This window comes from Callospermophilus lateralis, chromosome 11 (assembly GCF_048772815.1).
Source record: "Callospermophilus lateralis isolate mCalLat2 chromosome 11, mCalLat2.hap1, whole genome shotgun sequence".
Classification (NCBI taxonomy): Eukaryota; Metazoa; Chordata; class Mammalia; order Rodentia; family Sciuridae; genus Callospermophilus; species Callospermophilus lateralis.
Window position 1 is genome coordinate 51,773,571 of NC_135315.1, and position 20,526 is coordinate 51,794,096.

The following is a 20,526-nucleotide window of genomic DNA, read 5'->3' on the forward strand; positions in this document are numbered from 1 at the left end:
TTAGCGTTCAACCAGAAGAAGAAGGGGGAAGAAGCAGAAGAATGAATGAATGAAAGAATGAATGAATAAATAAATAAATAAATAAATCCGCTAGAAGCTGAAACTGAAACTCTCCCATGCCACTATCCACTGACCTTTTTATTAAAGCATTTATTGGACCTAGCCAAGGCCCCTAACCTAATCTTTTTGCTTTCAGTATTTTCTCACCTCTGACAGACTGTCCTCTATTTATTTATAAATACAAGGATGTGTCTCATATCTTGGGATTTACCTTTTGTTTTTTCATCTACTGGCCCTGGGCCTCATACAGTAGGTACTGTACCATTCAACTACATCCCTAGTTTTTTTTCTTTAAATAATGTTTTTAAAATTTTTTGTTGTTGTTGATGGACCTTTATTTTATTTATATGTGTGCTGAGAATCAAGCCCATATGCTTGTCAAGTGCTCTATCACTGAGCTACAACCCCTGCCCCGTCCCTTTTATTTATCTTTCTCTATATTAGAATCGATTTACCTAACTACACTAACTACCTATCTTTAAATCTGGCTTCAATATCATGTGTCTATCAATATCTCTCTTTAATCTTCTTTTATTTAGTTAGTTATTTTGCAACCAGGGATTGAACCCACAGGTGCTTCACCACAGAGCTATGTCCCCAGCCCTTTTTATTTTTTATTTTGAGACAGAGTCTCACTAATTTGCTTAGGGCTTTGCTAATTTGCTGAGACAGGCTTTGAATTTGTGATTCTCCTGTTTCAGCCTCTTGAGCTTCTGGGATAACGGGTGTGCACCATACCTGGCTATATGACAAGCTATTTCTTGTTTTGTTGTTTTTTGTTTGTTTGTTTGTTTTTGACTGGGGATTGAAACCAGGGGTGCTTAACTACTGAGCCACATCCCTAGCCCTTTTTTTATATTTTATTCAGAGAGAAATATTTTCCTGAGTGAAAATAGGGCTTAATGTTCATGGGATTTTTCTTTTCCTCTCTCAAGTTGTCAAGGCCCTTTTTATTTTATTTTATTTTGCTGAGGACCGAATCCGGGCCGCACGCACAGGAGAGCGTGCTACTGCTTGAGCCACATCCCCAGCCCTGGCTTTGAACTCTAGATCTTCCTGCCTCAGTCTCCCTAGCTGCTGGGATTATAGGTGTGTGCCACTGCACCCAGCTTCTGATAGGTCCTTTTTTGGGGGGTGGGTATCAGGGGCACTCGACCACTAAGTCACATTCCCAGCTGTATTTTGTATTTCATTTAGAGATAGGGTATTACTTAGTTCTTAGTGCCTTGCTTTTGCTGAGGCTTGGGAGCCACTGGGATTACAGGCGAGCTCAGACCGTGCCCAGATGATAGGTTTTAATAGAAATGTATATTCATGCTTTATAAGGTTTTAAAAACATACAAAAAAAATGTTCAAAGGTAGAAAGTGTTAAGCATTTATATTACAAAACTATGCAACAAGCCATTGGAAAAGCCTCAGCTTCCACATCCATATATCATTTCTTTTCTTTTTTTTTTTTTTTTCCAGTTCTGGGGATTGAACCCAGAGGCGCTTAATAACTGAGCCACATCCCCAGCCATTTTTTATATTTTATTATTTTATTTAGAGACAGGGTCTTGCTGAGTTGCCTAGGGCCTTACTAAATTGCTGAGGTTGGCTATGAAGTTCCTCTTGCCTCAGCCTCTCTTATTCAAAATACATACATACTATATACATACATTCATCCCAAGAAAGTCAAAGGGTAAGGGGGAGGGAAACTGAATCCTGGACGCAGAAAAAGCTTCTCATTCCGTCTCCTGCGTTCAAAATATTTGTCATTTGCACAGACCAACAGAGTATCAAAAAAAGAAAAGAAAAAAAAAAAGACAGAGTCGAGGACACGGAACTGAATGTGTGTGTGTGTGTGTGTGTTTTACAAATGTCAATTCAAGGAGGATTTGTGAAGAGACCAAATGGGAGCCGGGCTCGATGGCCGATGCACAAGTTTGAGGCCTGCTTCTCAACTGAATAAGGTCCTGTCTCAAAAAAAAAAGATAATGATTCTTAAAAGGAGCTGGGGATGTACCTCAGTGGTAGAACTCCTCTGGGTTCAATCCCCAGTACCGCAAAAGAAGAAAAGAAGAGGGAGAGAGGGAGGGAGAAAGAAGAGTGAAAGAAAGAAGAAAAGGAAAAAGAAACCACCAGGAAGACAACCCGACCCAAAGAGCTTGGGTCGAGAACAGCCGCAGGGCTGCGATGCCGCTCACTTACTGGAGGAAGTGTGCGGGGCATTTCCTGTTCACTTCCGCCCGCAGGCCAGCGTTAGCTCGTTTTACCGCGTCGCACATAGATGACGCGAAAGGCGCCAAGATTCCTGTGGCATAGGCGCAGCGTGGACAGCTTTCCCGTGAGTATATGTACCGCATGCTGGGCTTTAAGGCCACTTAGTGGTGCAGCCCAAGTCCAGTCCAGGCCGCTTCAGTATCCCCACCAGGCCGAGCAAAGTGCAGCTGGGGCCTGCGTGCCTGCTGTAGTAGGGGTATCCAGTCATCCCCTCGTGTGCGCGCTCCGCAGACGCTGGACGTGGGTGCCTAACCACTCAGACTTGGCTCCCGAGTCTTTAATTCAGCAAAAAAAACTGTCAAACACCTGTTTTATATCAGGCACCATGCTAATCATTAGGAATATTGCACTGGGATTTTTTTTTTTTTTTTTTGGCGGCGAGGTTGGGGGTATACCGGGAATTGAACTCAGGGGCACGCGACCACTGAGCCACATCCCCCACCCTATTTTGTATTTTATTTAGAGATAGGGTCTCACTGAGTTGCTTAGTGCCTCGCTTTTGTTGAGGCTGGCTTTGAACTCAGGATCCTCCTGCCTCAGCCTCCCGAGCCCCTGAGATTACAGGCATCTGCCACCGCGCCCCGCAGATGAAAATCTAAATAAAATGGTTTCAGGAAGACTGCCCTGAAAGAAGAGAGGGACAGAGGAGTGGTGGGAACCAAGAATTCATTCACTCAGGCAACACGTTTTCATTTATTTACTTTTTAAGCTTTATGTTTAAAAAGGAAGCCCCAGGAATTGCTCAAGCTTTGGTGATTAAACGAAGATGAAGCAGCTACAGCACATGCAGACAGATTTTGTTTTAGGGGGGGAATATAGAGTGAAAAGTAAATAAAAATGTCAGATTGGGGTGAATACTATATAAGAAGTTAACCAGAGCCATTTGAGAGTGGCTATTTAAGATTGGCTAGTCCAATAAGGCCTTTCCAAGCAGGTGAATTTTCCCTGAAATCTAAATAACTATAAAGAACTAGCCATGCAGGCTGGGTGGTACATGCCTCTAATCCCAGCAACTCCCCAGCAACTCCCCGGAGGAGAGGCAGGGAGGATTCTGAGTTCAAAGCCAGCCTCAGCAAAAAGCTACTCACTAACTCAGTGAGACTGTGTCTCTAAATAAAATACAAAAATATAGGGCTAGGGATGTGACTCAGTGGTCCAGTGCCCCTGAGTTAAATCCCTGGTACCAAAAGAGAAAAAATAACTAGCTATCCATATATAAGGGTGAAAAAAAAAAATACCTTTTAGTACCGAGCTTGGTAAGTTAGAGGAAAAAATACCTTTTAGTACCGAGCTTGGTAAGTTAGAGGAATACAGTAGAACCTAGTGGGATCCTTGCAGAGTGGGTGAGATAGGGTTGAAGAGGTGGCCAGACCAGGTAATCCAGAGCACTGAGTTGAAATTTTATACCATGTGTGATGGGAAGCCATCATCTTTATGCTGACATGTGGCAAATGGATTGTGGTTTTGCAGAGGTGGAATCAGACTCTGTTCCCAAAGCCAGTACGTTGATCCAGGTGAGTGGAGAGGGGAGGCTTGGACTAGAGTGAAGTAGTCCAGATGAGATTTGAGGGCTATTTGGAAATAGATTAGAGAGACTGAGGGAAAAACCTGCTAGGCAAGTTTTTTTGTCACTGAATTACATCTCTAGGTCAACTCTGGTGTTTTTGGTTTGAGCAATTAATTAGATGATGGTAGTGTTTACTGACATGGGGAATAGCAACTCTGGAGAATAAATAAAAATTCCTGTTTGGGGGATGGGGGTGTGGCTCAGCAGTACTGCACTTGCCTGGCATGTGTGAGGCACTGGGTTCGAGTCTCAGCACTGCATTAAATAAATAAAAGGTCTAGGGCTGGGGGTGTGGCTCAAGTGGTAGCGCGCTCGCCTGGCATGTGTGCGGCCCGGGTTCGATCCTCAGCACCACATACAAAACAAAGGTGTTGTGTCCGCTGATAACTAAAAAATAAAATATTAAAATTCTCTAAAAATAAATAAATAAAAATAAAAGGTCTATCAACAACTAAAAAAACAAAAAAAGAATTCCTGTTTTGGCCATAACAGATATTTGCTGTGTTTATGAGACATCAGTGTGTGGAGATACCACAAGCTTTTGAATGTACTTATCTGGAATTTCAGGAATTGTCAGTGTTGGGTAAAGTTATAGAATTCATTGGCAAATATTAACTTGAACCATAAGAAATTACTGTTTTTGGCCAAAAATTGTTGAATGCTGGCAATTTCATTTGTTCATTCTACCAGATAATATTTAAAATCAGGACTGGATGAGGTCACTTAAGAAATAGAAGAGAAGTAAGAATAGAGCCCTGGGCACCCAAATGACCAGCAAAAGTGACCCAAAAGGAGCAACCAGAAGGTGGGAAAGATACAGGAAAGTGTGGTGTCACTGAAGCCAGAGGGGGTGTTGTTTCAAAAAGTAGGGAATGAGTAAGTCAAATGTTGCTGAGACGTCTAGTAAGATAAGAACTGTTAAAGTGACCTCTAGATTGGCAATATCACAATCCTTGGTCCTGGACATAGTAGTTAAATAATTCAGTTTTTTGTTTTTCTCTTTTTGTGGTGCCAAGGATCAAGTCCAGGGCCTTAGCATGCTAAGGGTGAATTCTTTTTCATTTATTTTTTTTTGTGGTGCTGGGGATTGAACCCAGGGCCTTGTGCATGTGAGGCAAGCACTCTACCAACTGAGCTATATCCCCAGTCCTGAATTCAGTTTTTAATAAGTTAAGTTTGAGTTGTCCACACTGTGTTCTAATACTTCTTGGGAAGAGGCAGTGTATATCTGTGAGCTCCGAGTGTAATCATGGTTGAATGAGTGAAGTAGATTAGAAGCCTACCTTTTCCTGGTTACCTTTTCTCTGAGTGCCCCTGTTATTTTCCCCTAACCTATTACTAATGTCTCGACTGTCCTTGAAACTTGAAATTAGTTAAACAGGAAAGCTTTAATTTTTTTTTTTTGTTTGTTTAATTTTTTTAAAAGGAAACTAATTCTTCCCTGAAAGGACACCTGCAAAGATGGCCCCAGTCCTTCACTTCTATGTCCGACCCTCTGGCCATGAAGGGGCAGCGACTGGACACACTCTACAGAAAGTACAAAGGCAACTACCAGAGCTGCAGGGTGTTGAGACAGAACTCTGTTACAATGTGGACTGGACAGGTTGGGCCTACATATTGGATGCTTGAATGAAGTGCTATAGTGCCATATGTAGTATCTTAATGTATCCTTGCTCTGTCTCCCTGTAGCTGAGGCCTTCCCGAATGCTGAGGAAATAAAGAAGCTGAAATGGCTGTTTGGCTGCCCGTTGTTGCTAGATGATGTTGCTCAAAAGTCCTGGCTCCTTCCAGGTTCCAATGACCTGCTGCTGGAAGTTGGGCCCAGGTATGTGTTTTAACCTGGGGCAGATTGTTTCACTAACTAGGATATAGCCTTTCTTTTGAATTCACTGCATATCCCTTCCACTTCCATTGTAAGTTCCTCTTGTGATCATCAGGAGATTTGTTTTGCTTTCATTCCATCTTACTCCCTTCCTCGGAAACTGCACATATTTTCTCCATGTGGTAAATGCCTTTATAGATTGAGCCAGCTCTCAGATATATTCTGAAAGTAAAATAACTTGTATTCTGAGAAGTTAAAATTGTAGCAGTTTTTGACTTTTTAGTACTGAGGTTTGTGTCTAGGGCCTTGTGCATGTTAAGGAAGCATTCTATTAGTTAGCTACAGCTCTAGCCTCTAAATTGCAGCAGTTTTATTGCTAGAAGGATAGTTATAGTTTGTTTGTTTGTTTTGGGGGGTACCAGGGATTTAACTCAGAGGCACTTGACTACTGAGTCACATCTCCAGCCCTATTTTTTGTATTTTATTTAGAGACAGGGTCTCACTGAGTTGCTTAGAGGATAGTTATAGTTTGATCTGAGTGACTTGAAAGCAGGTTTCTTGGAGCCCAGTCTGAGGTTGGAGACCATTGGTGAGGGGATAGTGATTGGAGATTGGCTGGACAGGATGGATAGGATCTGCCTTTCCTAGCAAGGTCCTAACCATCTGACCCACTCCTCAGGCTGAACTTCTGTACTCCAACATCCACCAACATCGTTTCTGTGTGCCAGGCCTCAGGGCTGGGAGCTGTGAATCGTGTGGAGATTACCCGACGCTACCGGCTCTCGGTGAGGCAATGGGTGATTAGGAGGAGGTGTACTAGAAGAGATTAGATCCTAAGATCTAGGGAAATAATGGGAGAAGCAAGGGAAGAGTTCCTGGCTTTGGACCTGTTCTTCATTATTGTATGAATTGGTCACTATCCAAAGATTCCTTATCAAGGGATGAATAGGATAGAAATCCAGTCTCTGTTTCCTCTGCTAATTTATGCATCATAGCATGGACTCATTCCTGGAAGGGGAGTCTTCTTTTTGTTGTCTAGACACAGGTGCTATATAGGCCTGGGGATGCCTAGCCCTGGGTTTAATCCCCAGCACTGCAAAAAAAAAAAAGGGGGGGGGTGCTGTATGGTAGCAGTGGACTAGCATTGTATATTTGGAGAGCCAAGGGTGGAGTATTCCCTCCATTCTTCAGTTCACTCTTCATCCCTTGCCTTCTGTGTGTGTCTCATTCTTAGTTTGCCCACCACCCTTCAGCTGAAGTGGAGACCATGGCTCTGGCTGCCCTGCATGACCGGATGACAGAGCAGCACTTTCCCCATCCCATCCAGAGCTTCTCCCCTGAAAGCATCCCAGCCCCCGTGAATGGCCCCATCAACATATTAGCTGAGGGTCGGCTTGCCCTGGAGAAGGCCAACCAGGAGCTAGGTGAGTAGGAGTCTGTGGGAATGGAAGGGAAAGACCCAGGATACTAGAATGCCAGTAGATACATTGAGACCTGGAATAAAGTGACCTGAGCCATACAGTAAGCTTTTCTGGGGTTTGTATTATAGGTCTGGCTCTAGACTCCTGGGACCTGGATTTCTATACCAAGCGCTTCCAGGAACTACAGCGGAATCCCAGCACTGTGGAGGCCTTTGACTTGGCTCAGTCCAATAGGTGAGGACAAATTTGGTCATTTTGATATGTGAGCTCATGGAGATTAGAAGGGTAGACCATGGGGACTTGGCTTCATAGTTCTTCCTTGGTGTAATGGCCTTTCTGAGTCTTTGAGGGCCTGGGCTCCCCCTAACCATCCAGGAATCTGTCTTCAGATCTTGGTTTCATCTCTACTTTGGCTCTGGGTAATCCACAGTGACAGAATGCTTGATGATTGACTTTATGGAATGTATTTTGACCTATTTAAGTGTGAATAGGCCATAATTGCTGCTGAATGCTATTGAGAGGACATGGCACTGAGGAATGACCCCTGTTTTTGTTCTGCCTTCCTTTCTTCATGTAATTCCCTCAGTGAGCACAGCCGACACTGGTTCTTCAAGGGCCAGCTCCATGTGGATGGAAAGAAGTTGGCACACTCGCTATTTGAGTCTATCATGAGCACCCAGATGTCCTCGAATCCAAACAATGTCCTCAAGTTCTGTGACAACAGCAGGTTGCTTGTACCTTGGGTCTGGGGAGGGGGAGGCCCTGGAACCTGGTTGGGTTAGTACAGATCTCGAAAAAGAAGTGGGTCCAGCATGGACATGTCCACAGTGCAATCCAGGGGAAGGAAGTCCGATTCCTACGACCTGAGGACCCTTCACAGCCAAGCTGCTTCCAGCAACGGCAGGGACTAAGACATGTTGTCTTCACTGCCGAGACACACAACTTCCCCACAGGTGAGCTGTGTTCCTGAGAGGGATAGAGATCAGAGAGTAGGGTAGGGTAAAGGTCCCAGGTATCTAGGCTGCGTCTGGGAAAAAAAAGGGAACGCTTATTGTCTTTATTTCCATGGGGGTGGTCAGGGATGAGGTTTGTCTCTGTGACACTCATGCCTCCCCCACTCTCTCTTTGCAGGAGTAGCCCCCTTCAGTGGTGCAACCACGGGCACAGGGGGCCGAATCCGGGACATCCAGTGCACGGGCCGCGGGGCCCATGTGGTGGCTGGCACTGCTGGCTATTGCTTTGGAAACCTGCATATCCCAGGTCCAGTCTTCTTCCTCTCTACCCACCTTGCCTCCAGACTTTTTGTAGACTTTCTGTACACCACATGCTTGTATTTTGTAGGCCAAAGGGTCATCTGGGTGTCTATTTGTGGGGAGGGAGGACTCCCGAATAGCTGGCTTTTCATTGACCCTGATCATGAGGTATGTAGGCCATTGGAGATGTTGGGTGCCAGCCTAGATTTGCAGAATCATAATTTTTTTTTTTTTTTTGGTACTGCGGATTGAATCACCCAAGGTGCATAACAGCTGAGCCACATCTCCAGCCCTTTTTATTTTTTATTTTGAGACAGGGTCTTGTTAAGTTTCTTAGGGCCACTCTAACTTGCTCTTGCTGAGGATGGCTTTGAATTCACATTCCTTCTGCCTCAGCCTCCTGAGGCTGTTGGGATTATATCTGTTGAGATTACAGGCATGTGTCGCTAACCATGATGATTTACTTTAGAAGCTATTACTGTCTCAGCCAGAAAACATGATGCTGGGTTGTCTTTTTTTTTTTTTTTTTTTTTAGTACCAGGGATAGAACCTAGGGGCACTTAACCACATTAACTACTGAGCACATCTAGATTGTCTTGTTTTTTGGGTTTTTTTTGTTTGTTTGTTTTTAGTTGTCAGTAGACCTTTATTTATTTTTATATGGTGCTGAGGATTAAACCCAGTGCCTCACACATGCTAGGCAAGTGGTGTTCTACCACTGAGCTACAATCCCAGCCCTGGGTTGTGTTTTAATCACTATTTGTCTCCAAAATCCAGTTTCTCAGAAAAGCTTAAGAAGTTAGATATTTGAGCTGGGGATGTAGCACAATGGTAGAGTTCTTTCTTAGCATGTGGGTACAGGTGGGTTCAATCCCCAGTACTATAACAAAAAAAAGAAGTCTGATACTGAGAAGAGGGAAGGCTGATGTGGGCGGTGGAGAAAAAGACTAGCACTTAACTACAGGTTCTACATTGTGCTAAAGTGGACATTTCAACCAGGTGGGTGGTCCTTACTGATTTAGACTTGTGCAATGATGCTGGTTCTTCCATCCTGCTTCTTTTTTGTTGTTTTTAGGTACTGGGGATCAAAGCCAAGGGCATGCTCTATCTCTGAGCTACATTATCAGCCCTTTTCATTTATTTATTTTTGTGGTGTTGAGGATTGAACCCAGGTCCTTGCACATACGAGGCAAGCACTCTACCAACTGAGCTATATCCCCAATCCATCTTTTTTATTTTTTTGAGAATGGGTCTCAGTTGCCAAGGCTGACCCTGAACTTGCAAACTTCTCTTCTCATGAGGCCTCCTAAGTTGCTGGGATTATGGGTGTGCACCATCATGCCCAACTCTATCTTATAACTTTATAGTCCATTCAACTTTCTTCTTTCCTCTCAGGTTATAATCTTCCCTGGGAGGATCCAAGCTTCCAGTACCCTGGGAACTTTGCCAGGCCCCTGGAGGTTGCCATCGAAGCCAGTAATGGGGCATCTGACTATGGCAACAAGTTTGGGGAACCAGTGTTGGCTGGTAAGGCTGGGTGTGTAGAGGGATAATGATCATGTAGTCCCCCAGGGGCTTGTGGGTGGGTGTGTGACCCATGGACTGTGGTATTGGGCAAAGGCTAGGGGTCTGGGTGATTGGTTCCTAACCCCTTCTTTCTGATGTCCACACTCCAGGCTTTGCCCGCTCTTTGGGCCTCCAGCTCCCTAATGGTCAGCGGCGTGAGTGGATCAAACCCATTATGTTTAGTGGGGGCATTGGGTCCATGGAAGCTGAGCATGTGGGCAAGGAACCTCCAGAGCCAGGTAAAAACCTGCTACTTTTCGCTGTATTCGGTCAGCACAGGAAAGTTTCATGGAGGGAATTGAGGGGACATTTATTGATTATTTTTTAATTCCTTGGTTCATGTCTCTCCTCCAGTACAGGTTTTCAAGACAGGAGAGTGGTTTATGTTAGCAAGCAGACTCAGCCTTTGTTGTCTCTGTCTCCTCCCTACTTTATTTATGTGGGAGAGAGGCCCTTCTCACCCCTACCCCTATGTTTCTGGATCACACCCTGCTAAATTGAGGCAGTTAATGTTTGTTCGCTATTCGCTATATGCCAGGGACTTTTATTTGCTTGTTCAGTTCAATTAAGCAAACATTTATTGAGTACTCATTGTGTGCTGAGGACTGTGCTAAGAGCTATGGTGGAATCAAGATAAAAGTCTAGGTCCCATTTTCTGACTAAGTGATCCGGTCACATGGCTCAAAACTCAAAAGGCAAGGAATGTTATGCATTGAAAACTCCTTCCCCTGACCTCCAGACCCCAGTTTCCCTCTCTAGAGACAATCAATTTTATTCAGTTACTTTTGTGTCCTACCAGAAGTGTTTGCTGCATATGCAAGTAGATCCATATGAATATTTGCTCTTTTTTTCTTTGCTTCATCTAGAACTTATTGAGGATTGTACCTAGGGATATTCTGCTACTGAGTTACATCCCTCAACCCTTATTTTAAATTTTTATTTATTTATTTATTTACTTTTTGGTATCAGGGATTGAACCCAGGGGCACTTAACCACTGAGCCACATCTCCAGTTTTCTTCTTTTTTTTTAGAGATAAGGTCTCAGAGTCTTTATAAGTTGTTTAGATTCTTGCTAAATTGCTGAGGTTCGCTTTGAACTTGTGATCTTCTGCCTTCGCCTCCAGGCTGTTAGGATAACAGGCATGCACCACTACGCCCAGTTTGCAATGTTTACTCTTATAGGTAGGCAAATTTTGTATCCTTGTGAGTAAATTCATAGAATAAATTCCTTGAAGTATGCCCGGCATAGTGACTCTTGCCTGAAACACTAGTGTCTAGGGAGGCTGAGGCAGGAGTATTGCAAGTTCAAAGCCAGTCTCAGCAACTTAGTGGGGCCCTAAGCAACTTAGCGAGATCCTCTCTCTAAATGAAATATAGAAAGAGCTGAGGAGTGGCTCATGGTTAAGTGTCTCCAGGGTTCGATCCCTGGTACCAAAAAAAAATATTCCTTGCAGTGTATTTTCCCAAAGAACAGAAGCATTTGTATGTATGTATGTATGTATGTATTTTTGCTGTACTGGGGGTCAAACCCAGGATCTTGTCCGTGCTAGACAAGTGCTCTACCACTGAGCTACATGTATTTGTAATTTTGATTGTTAGGGCCACATTGTCCTTTGTAGATGTTGTTCTAATTCAGTCTCCCATCAGCCCAGTGGAGTATTACGATCATGTATCCCTCACATAAACTTTCTTTGTCCTTATGCTACCTTGCTTTAGAGGCTTGTGATGGCTTTCCCTGTGTTCTGTTTCTACCCTTCTTCTTTGCAGGCATGGATGTTGTAAAGGTTGGGGGTCCTGTCTATAGGATTGGAGTTGGAGGTGGAGCAGCTTCATCTGTGCAGGTGAGTGGGAATAGCTAAAGATTCAGACTCATGATGGTGCTAGGTCCTATGTGTGTGGGAGGTGAGGGAGCCCAGCCTCCCTGAGCTGAGTTATGCTTTATGTTCCTTCAGGTGCAGGGAGATAATGCCAGTGACCTGGATTTTGGGGCTGTGCAGCGGGGAGACCCAGAAATGGAACAGAAAATGAACCGTGTTATCCGGGCTTGTGTGGAAGCCCCCATGGAAAACCCCATCTGCAGCCTCCATGATCAGGGTGCTGGTGGCAATGGTGAGGGAAGCAGTTGGGACAAAGTGCTGGGCTTACTAACTCCTGCCAAATTTGGTTTAGGGAGAGACATTGAGCATCTGCAACCAACCACCCAGCTCTTAAGTCCTTCATGCTATATGTTCTGGACCAGTTCTGGGTTGGAGTGGGTGGAGCCTGCTGCCCTGTGACAATTGGTAGTGAGACTATAGCAGCAATTCCTGCAGGGACATAATTAGGTGCTCCTTTGGAGGTTTGGGACTGCCCTTTTTTTGCCTGGAGCTGACCATGACCAGATTGCCACCTTTCCCTGCAATTTTTTCACCAGGCAATGTCCTAAAGGAACTGAGTGACCCAGCAGGGGCCATCATTTACACCAGCCGCTTCCAGGTTGGTCTCATCCCCTGAAGTCTGGCAGTCCCCCCTCTATCAGCCCCAGCCATCCTTCCTTTATGATCCCCAATTCCTAGCAACAGTGTGAGGTGGGGGAAGGCCTACTGATTCTTCTCTTTGCTTTCTGCCATGTATGGGTAGCTGGGTGACCCAACCCTGAATGCCTTGGAAATCTGGGGGGCCGAATACCAGGAGTCAAATGCACTTCTGTTGAGGCCCCCCCACCGCGACTTCCTGAGTCGTGTCAGTGCCCGGGAACGCTGCCTGGCTTGCTTTGTGGGTACCATTACTGGAGACAAGAAGGTGAGTTGGCTCCAAGAGTCAAAAGCAGACACTACTGGTAGGTTCAAGCTGCCTGGCTTCATGGGCTAGAGCAAGAACTGTCAAGGGAGAAGGATGGGAGATGGTGGCAAAGAACATATGAGGAACAGATGTAGGAAGCAGGGGGAAGATAGAAATTACAGAGGAAGATAAACAAGGGGTGGAAGGACCATCTCTGCCCTAATCTCTGGAAGCATTTCCTGCTGGTGCTCGTAGTCTCATTCCCTCTGGGTGGTGTCTCTGTGGTCCATAGATCGTGCTGGTGGATGATCGTGAGTGTCCCATGGGGAGAAATGGCCAGGGGGATGCCCCCCCTAAACCTCCCCCAACCCCTGTGGACCTGGAGCTCGAATGGGTATTGGGCAAGATGCCTCAGAAGGTATGTGGGATGGGATGTGTTTCTCTTGTGGCCCTCCTCTCGGGATCCTCATCATCTGCTTGCACCCAGCCTTCTGTGGGTATTCACATTCCCCTGTTGCCATTTCTGTTGTAGGAGTTCTTCCTCCAGAGGGATTCTCCTGTGTTGCAGCCCCTGGCCTTGCCTCAGGGGCTAAGTGTGCGCCAGGCTCTGGAGCGGGTTCTGAGATTGCCATCTGTGGCCAGCAAGCGCTATCTCACCACCAAGGTCTTCCCTGCACCCCTGCTTCACCCCTTCAGCCATCTGCTTTCTTTCCTCCCCTTAGGACCACCACAGCCCTAGAGTCTTGGGGGGAAGAACAGGGACACCTTCACCTCCACCCCATGCCCTGGTCTTCTTGCTGCCTACCCTCTGTGTGGAGCTCTTATCTGCATGTTGGAGGGAAGCCAGGTTTCCCACTGTTCTGTCTCCCTCAGGAAAAAATGGACAACCTGAGCTCTCTGTTCTTTTTTTAAAAATATCTTTATTTTATTTATTTACTTTTGTATGCGGTGCTGAGGAATAAACCCAGTGACTCATGCATGCGAGGCAAGCCCTCAACTACTGAGCTACATACAACCTGAGCCCCTAGCTCTCTGGTCTTTGCCCTCTTGCCAATTGTATTTCATACCACAGGTGGACCGCTCTGTGGGTGGCCTGGTGGCCCAACAGCAGTGTGTTGGACCTTTGCACACTCCTCTGGCTGATGTAGCTGTCGTAGCACTGAGTCACCAGGAACTCGTAGGGGCTGCCACAGCCCTGGGAGAGCAGCCAGTCAAGAGCCTGCTGGACCCCAAGGTGGCTGCCCGGCTGGCTGTGGCTGAAGCCCTCACCAACCTGGTGTTTGCTCTGGTCACTGATCTCCGGGTGAGTTCCCTGACAACTTCTACCCTAGAGTTCCAGGCTTTTGGGACACTTCCACATTCATTGCTTGCCTTTCATTTCATGCTCACAACCACCCAGTCCCTCTATACCCAGTCTGCATGTCTCTTCCACTCTAATGTTTATCTCTACTCTCCTAGGATGTGAAGTGCAGTGGGAACTGGATGTGGGCAGCCAAGCTCCCAGGGGAAGGTGCAGCTCTAGCTGATGCCTGTGAGGCTATGGTGGCAGTGATGGCAGCACTGGGTGTGGCAGTGGATGGTGGCAAGGATTCCCTCAGCATGGCTGCCCGAGTCGGCGCTGAGATTGTGCGGGCTCCTGGTGAGGCTGGGGCCCTCAGGAGAGGAGGATGGAGAAGGGACCATTTGGCTGGGCTGGAATCTCACTCTTTTTTGGTCTTCCTTGCTCTGTAGGGTCACTGGTCATCTCAGCTTATGCTGTTTGTCCAGATATCACAGCCACTGTGACCCCAGACCTCAAACATCCTAGAGGGAGAGGTATGTGCAATGTGCTCTGAACTTGGTCTTAGTTTGGGGGCTCCCTCATCTCAGCACTGGGCTGTGGTACTTTCTGGAACTAATGGTCTGGGACATCTTCTTGCATGTTGGGAATGGCAATGGTATGAGCACTTCAGGAAGGGTACTCCTGAACTATCCATCTCCCCCCTTCTTCTCTTCAGGCCATCTGCTATATGTGCCTCTGAGCCCTGGGCAGCACCGGCTGGGGGGCACAGCTCTGGCCCAGTGTTTTTCACAGCTCGGGGAACAGCCTCCCAACCTGGATCTTCCTGAGAACCTGGTTCATGCCTTCAGGATCACCCAGGGGCTTCTAAAAGGTGAGGCCCTGGGAGAGGTGGTGCACATGGCAACAGGTGCTCACCAGCTAAGTACGTGGGGCTTAGGGACTTGGATCCTTCTCTGTTCCCCATGTGTGTTACCTTCTCACCCACTGTCATGGACTCTCCAGAAGTAGTTAAGTGGAGCCATCAGGCTGGGCCCCAAGATCACTGAACTTTTTTTACTTTCCTTCAGACCGCCTCCTCTGCTCAGGCCATGATGTCAGCGATGGAGGCCTTGTCACCTGTCTGCTCGAGATGGCCTTTGCTGGGAATTGTGGGATAGAAGTGGATGTAGCTGCGCCTGGGGTCGATGGTAAGAAACTAGATTTAGAGTCAGGTCTGGCTGCCTTCTCTACCCTGCAGACCTCATCTCCTGATAAAGAATAGAATGTCCTCAACCCATTTTCCCTGGGTCTTCTTCGACTGTCTCTTCTGAGCTATCTCCTGACAGCTGAACTAAATGGCACCCACTATGTTCCTTATTGCACCCCTTGAAGACCCCCCACAGTCCCTGATGCAACTTCCTCTTCCCACCATCCAAGTCCTCACCCCACCTCTGGTTGCTGCCTCTAAATCTCTGGCAGCACCCTAAACACCCTGACTTGCCTCCATTGCTCTCCCAGCATTGCCAGTGCTGTTTGCTGAGGAGCCAGGCCTGGTGCTGGAGGTGCAGAAGCCAGACCTAGCTGGAGTGTTGCAGCGTTACAGGAGTGCTGGCCTCCACTGCTTGGAGCTGGGCCACACAGGCGAAGCTGGTCCCCATGCCATGGTGAGGAAGCCAAGGAGAGTGGGGCTTAGTGGGCAGTCTGAGCGAAGAAGCTATAGGCCTCTCTGCCAGCCATGGAGGGGCTGTCCTTTCTCTTAGCTCTTGATTTACTTGCCCTTTTCAGGTTCGAGTATCAGTGAATGGGACTGTGGTTGTGGAGGAGCCAGTTGGGCAGCTGCGAGCCCTCTGGGAGGAAACAAGTTTCCAGCTGGACCGGCTGCAGGCAGAGCCACACTATGTGGCAGAAGAGGAACAGGGTCTAAGGGAGCGGATGGGGCCCAGCTATTGCCTGCCCCCCTCTTTCCCCAAGGCCTCTGTGCCCCATGAGCTTGGTGAGGGAGTGTGCACAACAACATTTGGTTTCCTAGGCCGTCAGCCTGGGTGTGGAGTCCAAGACCTGGGTGCCTGGGCCTGCTCTGGAAAAGGTGTCTGGGGAGTTCAGGTGGGGAAGTAACTGTTTAGACCAGAGACACTCCTCCTTCCAGGTGGTCCTGCCCCGCGAGTTGCCATTTTGCGAGAAGAGGGTAGTAATGGAGACCGGGAGATGGCTGATGCTTTCCACTTGGCTGGGTTTGAGGTGAGTAGGTTGGCCAACAGAGCTAGAGGCCTTGATCTAGCCTCGGACTGGGTACCCTGACATTTGCCTTCTCTTACCTGCTAGGTGTGGGACGTGACCATGCAGGATCTCTGTTCTGGGGCCATTGGGCTAGACACATTCCGTGGTGTGGCCTTTGTGGGTGGTTTCAGCTATGCAGATGTCCTGGGCTCTGCCAAAGGTAGGTGCTCCTCTGCCACATTCCTCAAATCTCTCACCTCCACAAAGCCAAGGGGAAAGTGAGCGAATGAGTTCAGTTTTCAGGTGTCAGCAGAAGGCCTGAGGTTAATAAATGGGGCAGGTTATCTGGGTGGGGTCTTGCTAATCTGGACAATTTATGTCCTATCTAAAGGGGCAGCTGCTGCTCGGCTGAAGCAGCTATTGAAAAGGTGGCTCAACATAACCAGACCCTTATTGTTTAAAGAAAAGCTGAAAATTCAGGTTTTTGTATGAGATCTTATTTTAAGTGTTGAACAACTCAATAAAAACATATATGATGTTTTTTTTTTTTTTTTTTTTAATTCTGGATGGACACAGTACCTTTATTTTATTTGTCTTTTTATCCATGATGCTGAGGATTGAACCAAGTGAGGATTGAACCTAGGGCTTCACAAATGCTAGGCAGGCGCTCTACCACTGAGCCACAACCCCAACCTAAGTAAAAACTTTTAATGTTCTGTTGGCCAAGCAAAAAGAAAATCACTGGCCATCTGTGTCCCAGGAGTTGGTAACATCAGATTTAAGCAGACAAGCCCATTTCTTCCCTCTCGTGCCCCAGGCTCTGCAGAGAGGGGTACCTGCTGGAGTCAAAGAACAGCTGTTTCCCTTCATTCTTGGCTTCTCTTTTTCTGAGGCCTCCCACATCTCACCTGACTTCCATGTTCCCTTCTAGGATGGGCAGCTGCTGTGACTTTTCATTCACAGGCTGGGGCTGAGCTGAGACGTTTCCGGAAGCGGCCAGACACCTTTAGCCTGGGTGTGTGTAATGGCTGTCAGTTGCTAGCTCTGCTGGGCTGGGTGGGTGGCAACCCTGATGAAGAAGTCGGGGATATGGATCATGACTCCTGGCCAACCCAGCCCAGCCTCATGCTGCGTCACAACCTGTCTGGGCGTTTTGAGTCTCGCTGGGCCACTGTGCGTGTGGGGCCTGGGCCAGCCCTGATGCTTCAAGGGATGGAAGGTGCTGTGCTGCCAGTATGGAGCGCCCATGGAGAAGGTCAGGCCTGGGAAGGCAGGGGGAGGACTGAGGGCTGGGAATGGATAAAGGGCCTGAAGGAACTTGACTTTCATTTTCTTTCTTCCCTCCCAGGTTACATGGCATTTTCTTCTCCAGAACTCCAAGCCCAGATTGAGGCCAAAGGCCTGGCTCCCCTGCACTGGGCAGATGATGAGGGGAACCCCACAGAGCAATACCCACTGAATCCCAATGGTTCTCCAAGGGGTGTGGCTGGTGTCTGCTCCCATGATGGCCGCCACCTGGCTCTTATGCCTCATCCTGAGAGGGCTGTGAGGCCATGGCAGTGGGCATGGCGACCCCCTCCATTTGACACTCTTACCACCTCCCCGTGGCTTCAGCTCTTCATCAATGCCCGAAACTGGACCCAGGAAGCAGGCTGCTGAGCCAACTGGACAGGCTCACCTGCCCTTACAACTTATCCCTCTGTATTTGCTGCGCTGTCACCTTCAGGATTACCCTTCATGACTTCCAAAAGTATCTCAGACAAGGACCAAAATGCAAAGAAAAGCTCAGCTGATTTACTCATCTGCCTGCTGGAAACTTGTCTGTAGAGCTGTCCTTAGTTCTATCTTCTAACATCATTTGCCCTTCCTTGTGTTTAGGAAGCAGCCTGTGGCTTGGGGCAAAGAGCTGATAAGCGAAAGTTAGGGTGCAAGTGCTGGGGTTCTCTTGCCTTCCCACCTGTTCACTTCCTCAGCAATCACTGCATCCTGCCTCATTTCCCTCCTGGGCTCTGAGGGAAGTTTATGTCCCCCTTTTTTCATTTTGGTGTAGGATCTGGGAACAGAGCATGCAGTGGACCCTGTCCATTCTCATTGTTAGTAGCAGAAGCTTCCTGGATTCCTTTTCAAGTGAGCTGTGCTAACTGAGAATTGTTGCTTACAGAATTTTCTTTGACAGGATTTCTGGCTGTGTCTCAGGGATGGCCTGGTGCCACCCTCTAAACTCAGTACTTTTTTTTTTTTTTTTTTTTCTTTTGGTACCAAGGATTGAACTCCAGGGTACTCAACCACTGAGCCACATCCCCAGCCTTGTTTTGTATTTTATTTAGAGACAGGGTCAGACTGAATTGCTTAGTGCCTTGCTTTTTGCTAAGGCTGGCTTTGAACTCACGATACTTCTGCCTCAGCCTCCTGAGCTGCTGTGATTACAAGTGTGTTCCACCTGCCTTCCCTTAAACCCAGTACTCTTGATGTTTCTCCTAATTTAGCTCTCTGATAGCAGTTGTGAATATCATCCTTAGATCAGAGCCCTTAGTTTATTCTAATACTACCTCTTTGTTCATTTCATTAATGTTTGTTGATTATCTTTTGTGCCAAGCAGCATTTTATGATCTAACAATTTGAAATAAGATAAGTGTAGTGGTGCACACTGGTAATTTCAGTGACTCAGGAGGCTAAGGCAGGAAGATCACAAATTTAAGACCAGCCTGGACACCTTAGGAAGACCCTGTCTCAGAACATTAAAAAATAATAATGGTCTGGGGTTGGGGGTTTTGGCTCAGTGGTAGAGTGCTTGCCTACCATGCATGAGGCACTGGGTAGCACCACATGAAAATATACAGTGTCCACCTAAAACTGAAAAAATGAATATTTAAAAAATAATAATAAAGGGTTAGGGATGTTGTTGCAGTGACAGAGCACCCCTATATTCCCCAGTATTGCCCCAAATGATAATACCTGGATATAGCACCACCAAGCTGAACAGGTGCTGGGTATTTTCTGTGTATCTGCATTAATTCTCAAAAAAAAAAAAAAAAAAGGCAAAGTATAACTAAATTGCAAGGAGTTGTCACATAACTTGGGGGGAGGTGGCCAGGGGCATGTTCATTCTACTCCATCTGTTTCCTACCATCCTGCAGTCTTTTGCTGGCAGCTGTTTTCCATTGTTCCTTGTTCCCTTTGCTGACACACATGTAGAGCTCACTGACATTTCTGCTATAGGTCATTTGTCCCCCTAAAATGTTGGGCATCTTAATTAAAGGAGTTTTCCTGAAAGTGAAGACTGGAGTCTTAGATTTCTGAGGGCACCAGGTTGGGTGGGGAGAGGAAGAAGGCTGGGCATGTGCTTCTGATAGGGGATAGTCCTAAAGAGATTGATGGTGTAAATTGTGAGTGTGGGGATGTAACTCAATGGAAGAGCACTGGCCTGACATGAGTTCCCCCGTACCCGTTCCCTCACACTGAAAAAAAAAAGTGTGTGTGTGTGTGTGTGTGTGGGTGTGGAGAAGTAACATCTTTTCCTCATTGTTTTGCATAGTGACCTGCCCTAAGCTGTATTGCCCACCTATGGATCATTTTTGGCCTTTGAACATTCCTCCTGCTTCTGGGAAGGAATAAATATTTTGTTAACCTTGTAACATCGAATGTGCAGTTTGGGGCTGGTACTGAGGCTTAGAGGTCAGGTGATACAAGAGTTGGACAACCTGTGAGGTAGCCTGCTGATTAGCTCTAATGGCTAAAATTGTGGTTTTATTTATTTATATATTTTTAAAATATTTATTTTTAGTTGAAGTTGGACATAATACCTTTATTTATTTTTATGTGGTGCTGAGGATTGAACCCAGGGCCTCACACACACTAGGCGAGCACTCTACTGCTGAGTCACAACCCAGTCCCTGAAATTGTGGTTTTAGAGGTGGAACCATTTCTAGTTTGGATCACCTTGGCCAAGCAAGACCTACCTGTCTTAGATACCAAGACCATTTAGCTCCTCAGTCCGGTTTGTTTTTTAATATCTTTTTTTTTTTTTTTTTTAATGTGCTGAAGATTGAACCCAGTACCTCACATATCCAAGGCAAGTGCTCTACAACTGAGCTACAACCCCAGCCCCTCATTCCTGTTTTCATCCAGTAGTCTTACAAACTTGCCCTTGCTGGTCCTGACCCAGTTCCTGTGTTCCTTCCCCAACCCAAAGGTCCTCTAGCAAACCACTATGGGTAGCTGTTTTGTGTTTCTGCCTTCATGGGAAACCACTTTTGCAGCCCCTCCCAGGGGTGGCTTTTACTGGGAGCTGAAGGTTAGGTTCCTTTGTATCCCACTTCTAGACTTCACCCCCCTTC

The 20,526-nt window shown here is 46.7% G+C and overlaps 1 protein-coding gene across 1 annotated transcript; it reads left to right on the forward strand.

Annotated features, from left to right (window-relative positions):
* The first annotated feature begins 2,305 nt into the window (after window positions 1–2,305).
* On the forward strand, window positions 2,306–19,467 carry Pfas (phosphoribosylformylglycinamidine synthase). Its single transcript, XM_076870119.1, has 28 exons — window positions 2,306–2,386; window positions 5,316–5,492; window positions 5,579–5,714; window positions 6,391–6,496; window positions 6,946–7,135; window positions 7,261–7,366; window positions 7,719–7,859; window positions 7,961–8,085; window positions 8,264–8,392; window positions 9,781–9,912; window positions 10,062–10,190; window positions 11,719–11,792; window positions 11,904–12,060; window positions 12,365–12,426; window positions 12,571–12,732; window positions 13,004–13,129; window positions 13,244–13,375; window positions 13,784–14,014; window positions 14,170–14,350; window positions 14,443–14,526; window positions 14,709–14,864; window positions 15,061–15,180; window positions 15,491–15,636; window positions 15,758–15,965; window positions 16,119–16,210; window positions 16,295–16,409; window positions 17,121–17,444; window positions 17,538–19,467. The coding sequence occupies exons 2-28, from the start codon at window positions 5,351–5,353 to the stop codon at window positions 17,846–17,848; spliced, it is 4,017 nt and encodes a 1,338-aa protein (XP_076726234.1). The 5' UTR covers window positions 2,306–2,386; window positions 5,316–5,350; the 3' UTR covers window positions 17,849–19,467.
* Window positions 19,468–20,526: the final 1,059 nt, after the last annotated feature.

Excerpts from the sequence above, each read along its gene's own strand:
- Pfas (XM_076870119.1), top strand. The coding sequence starts at position 5,351 with ATGGCCCCAGTCCTTCACTTCTATGTCCGACCCTCTGGCCATGAAGGG. Across the intron at positions 13,376-13,783 it reads AGCGCTATCTCACCACCAAG|GTGGACCGCTCTGTGGGTGG; the intron begins GTCTTCCCTGCA and ends TTCATACCACAG. Across the intron at positions 15,966-16,118 it reads CTCTGTGCCCCATGAGCTTG|GTGGTCCTGCCCCGCGAGTT; the intron begins GTGAGGGAGTGT and ends TCCTCCTTCCAG.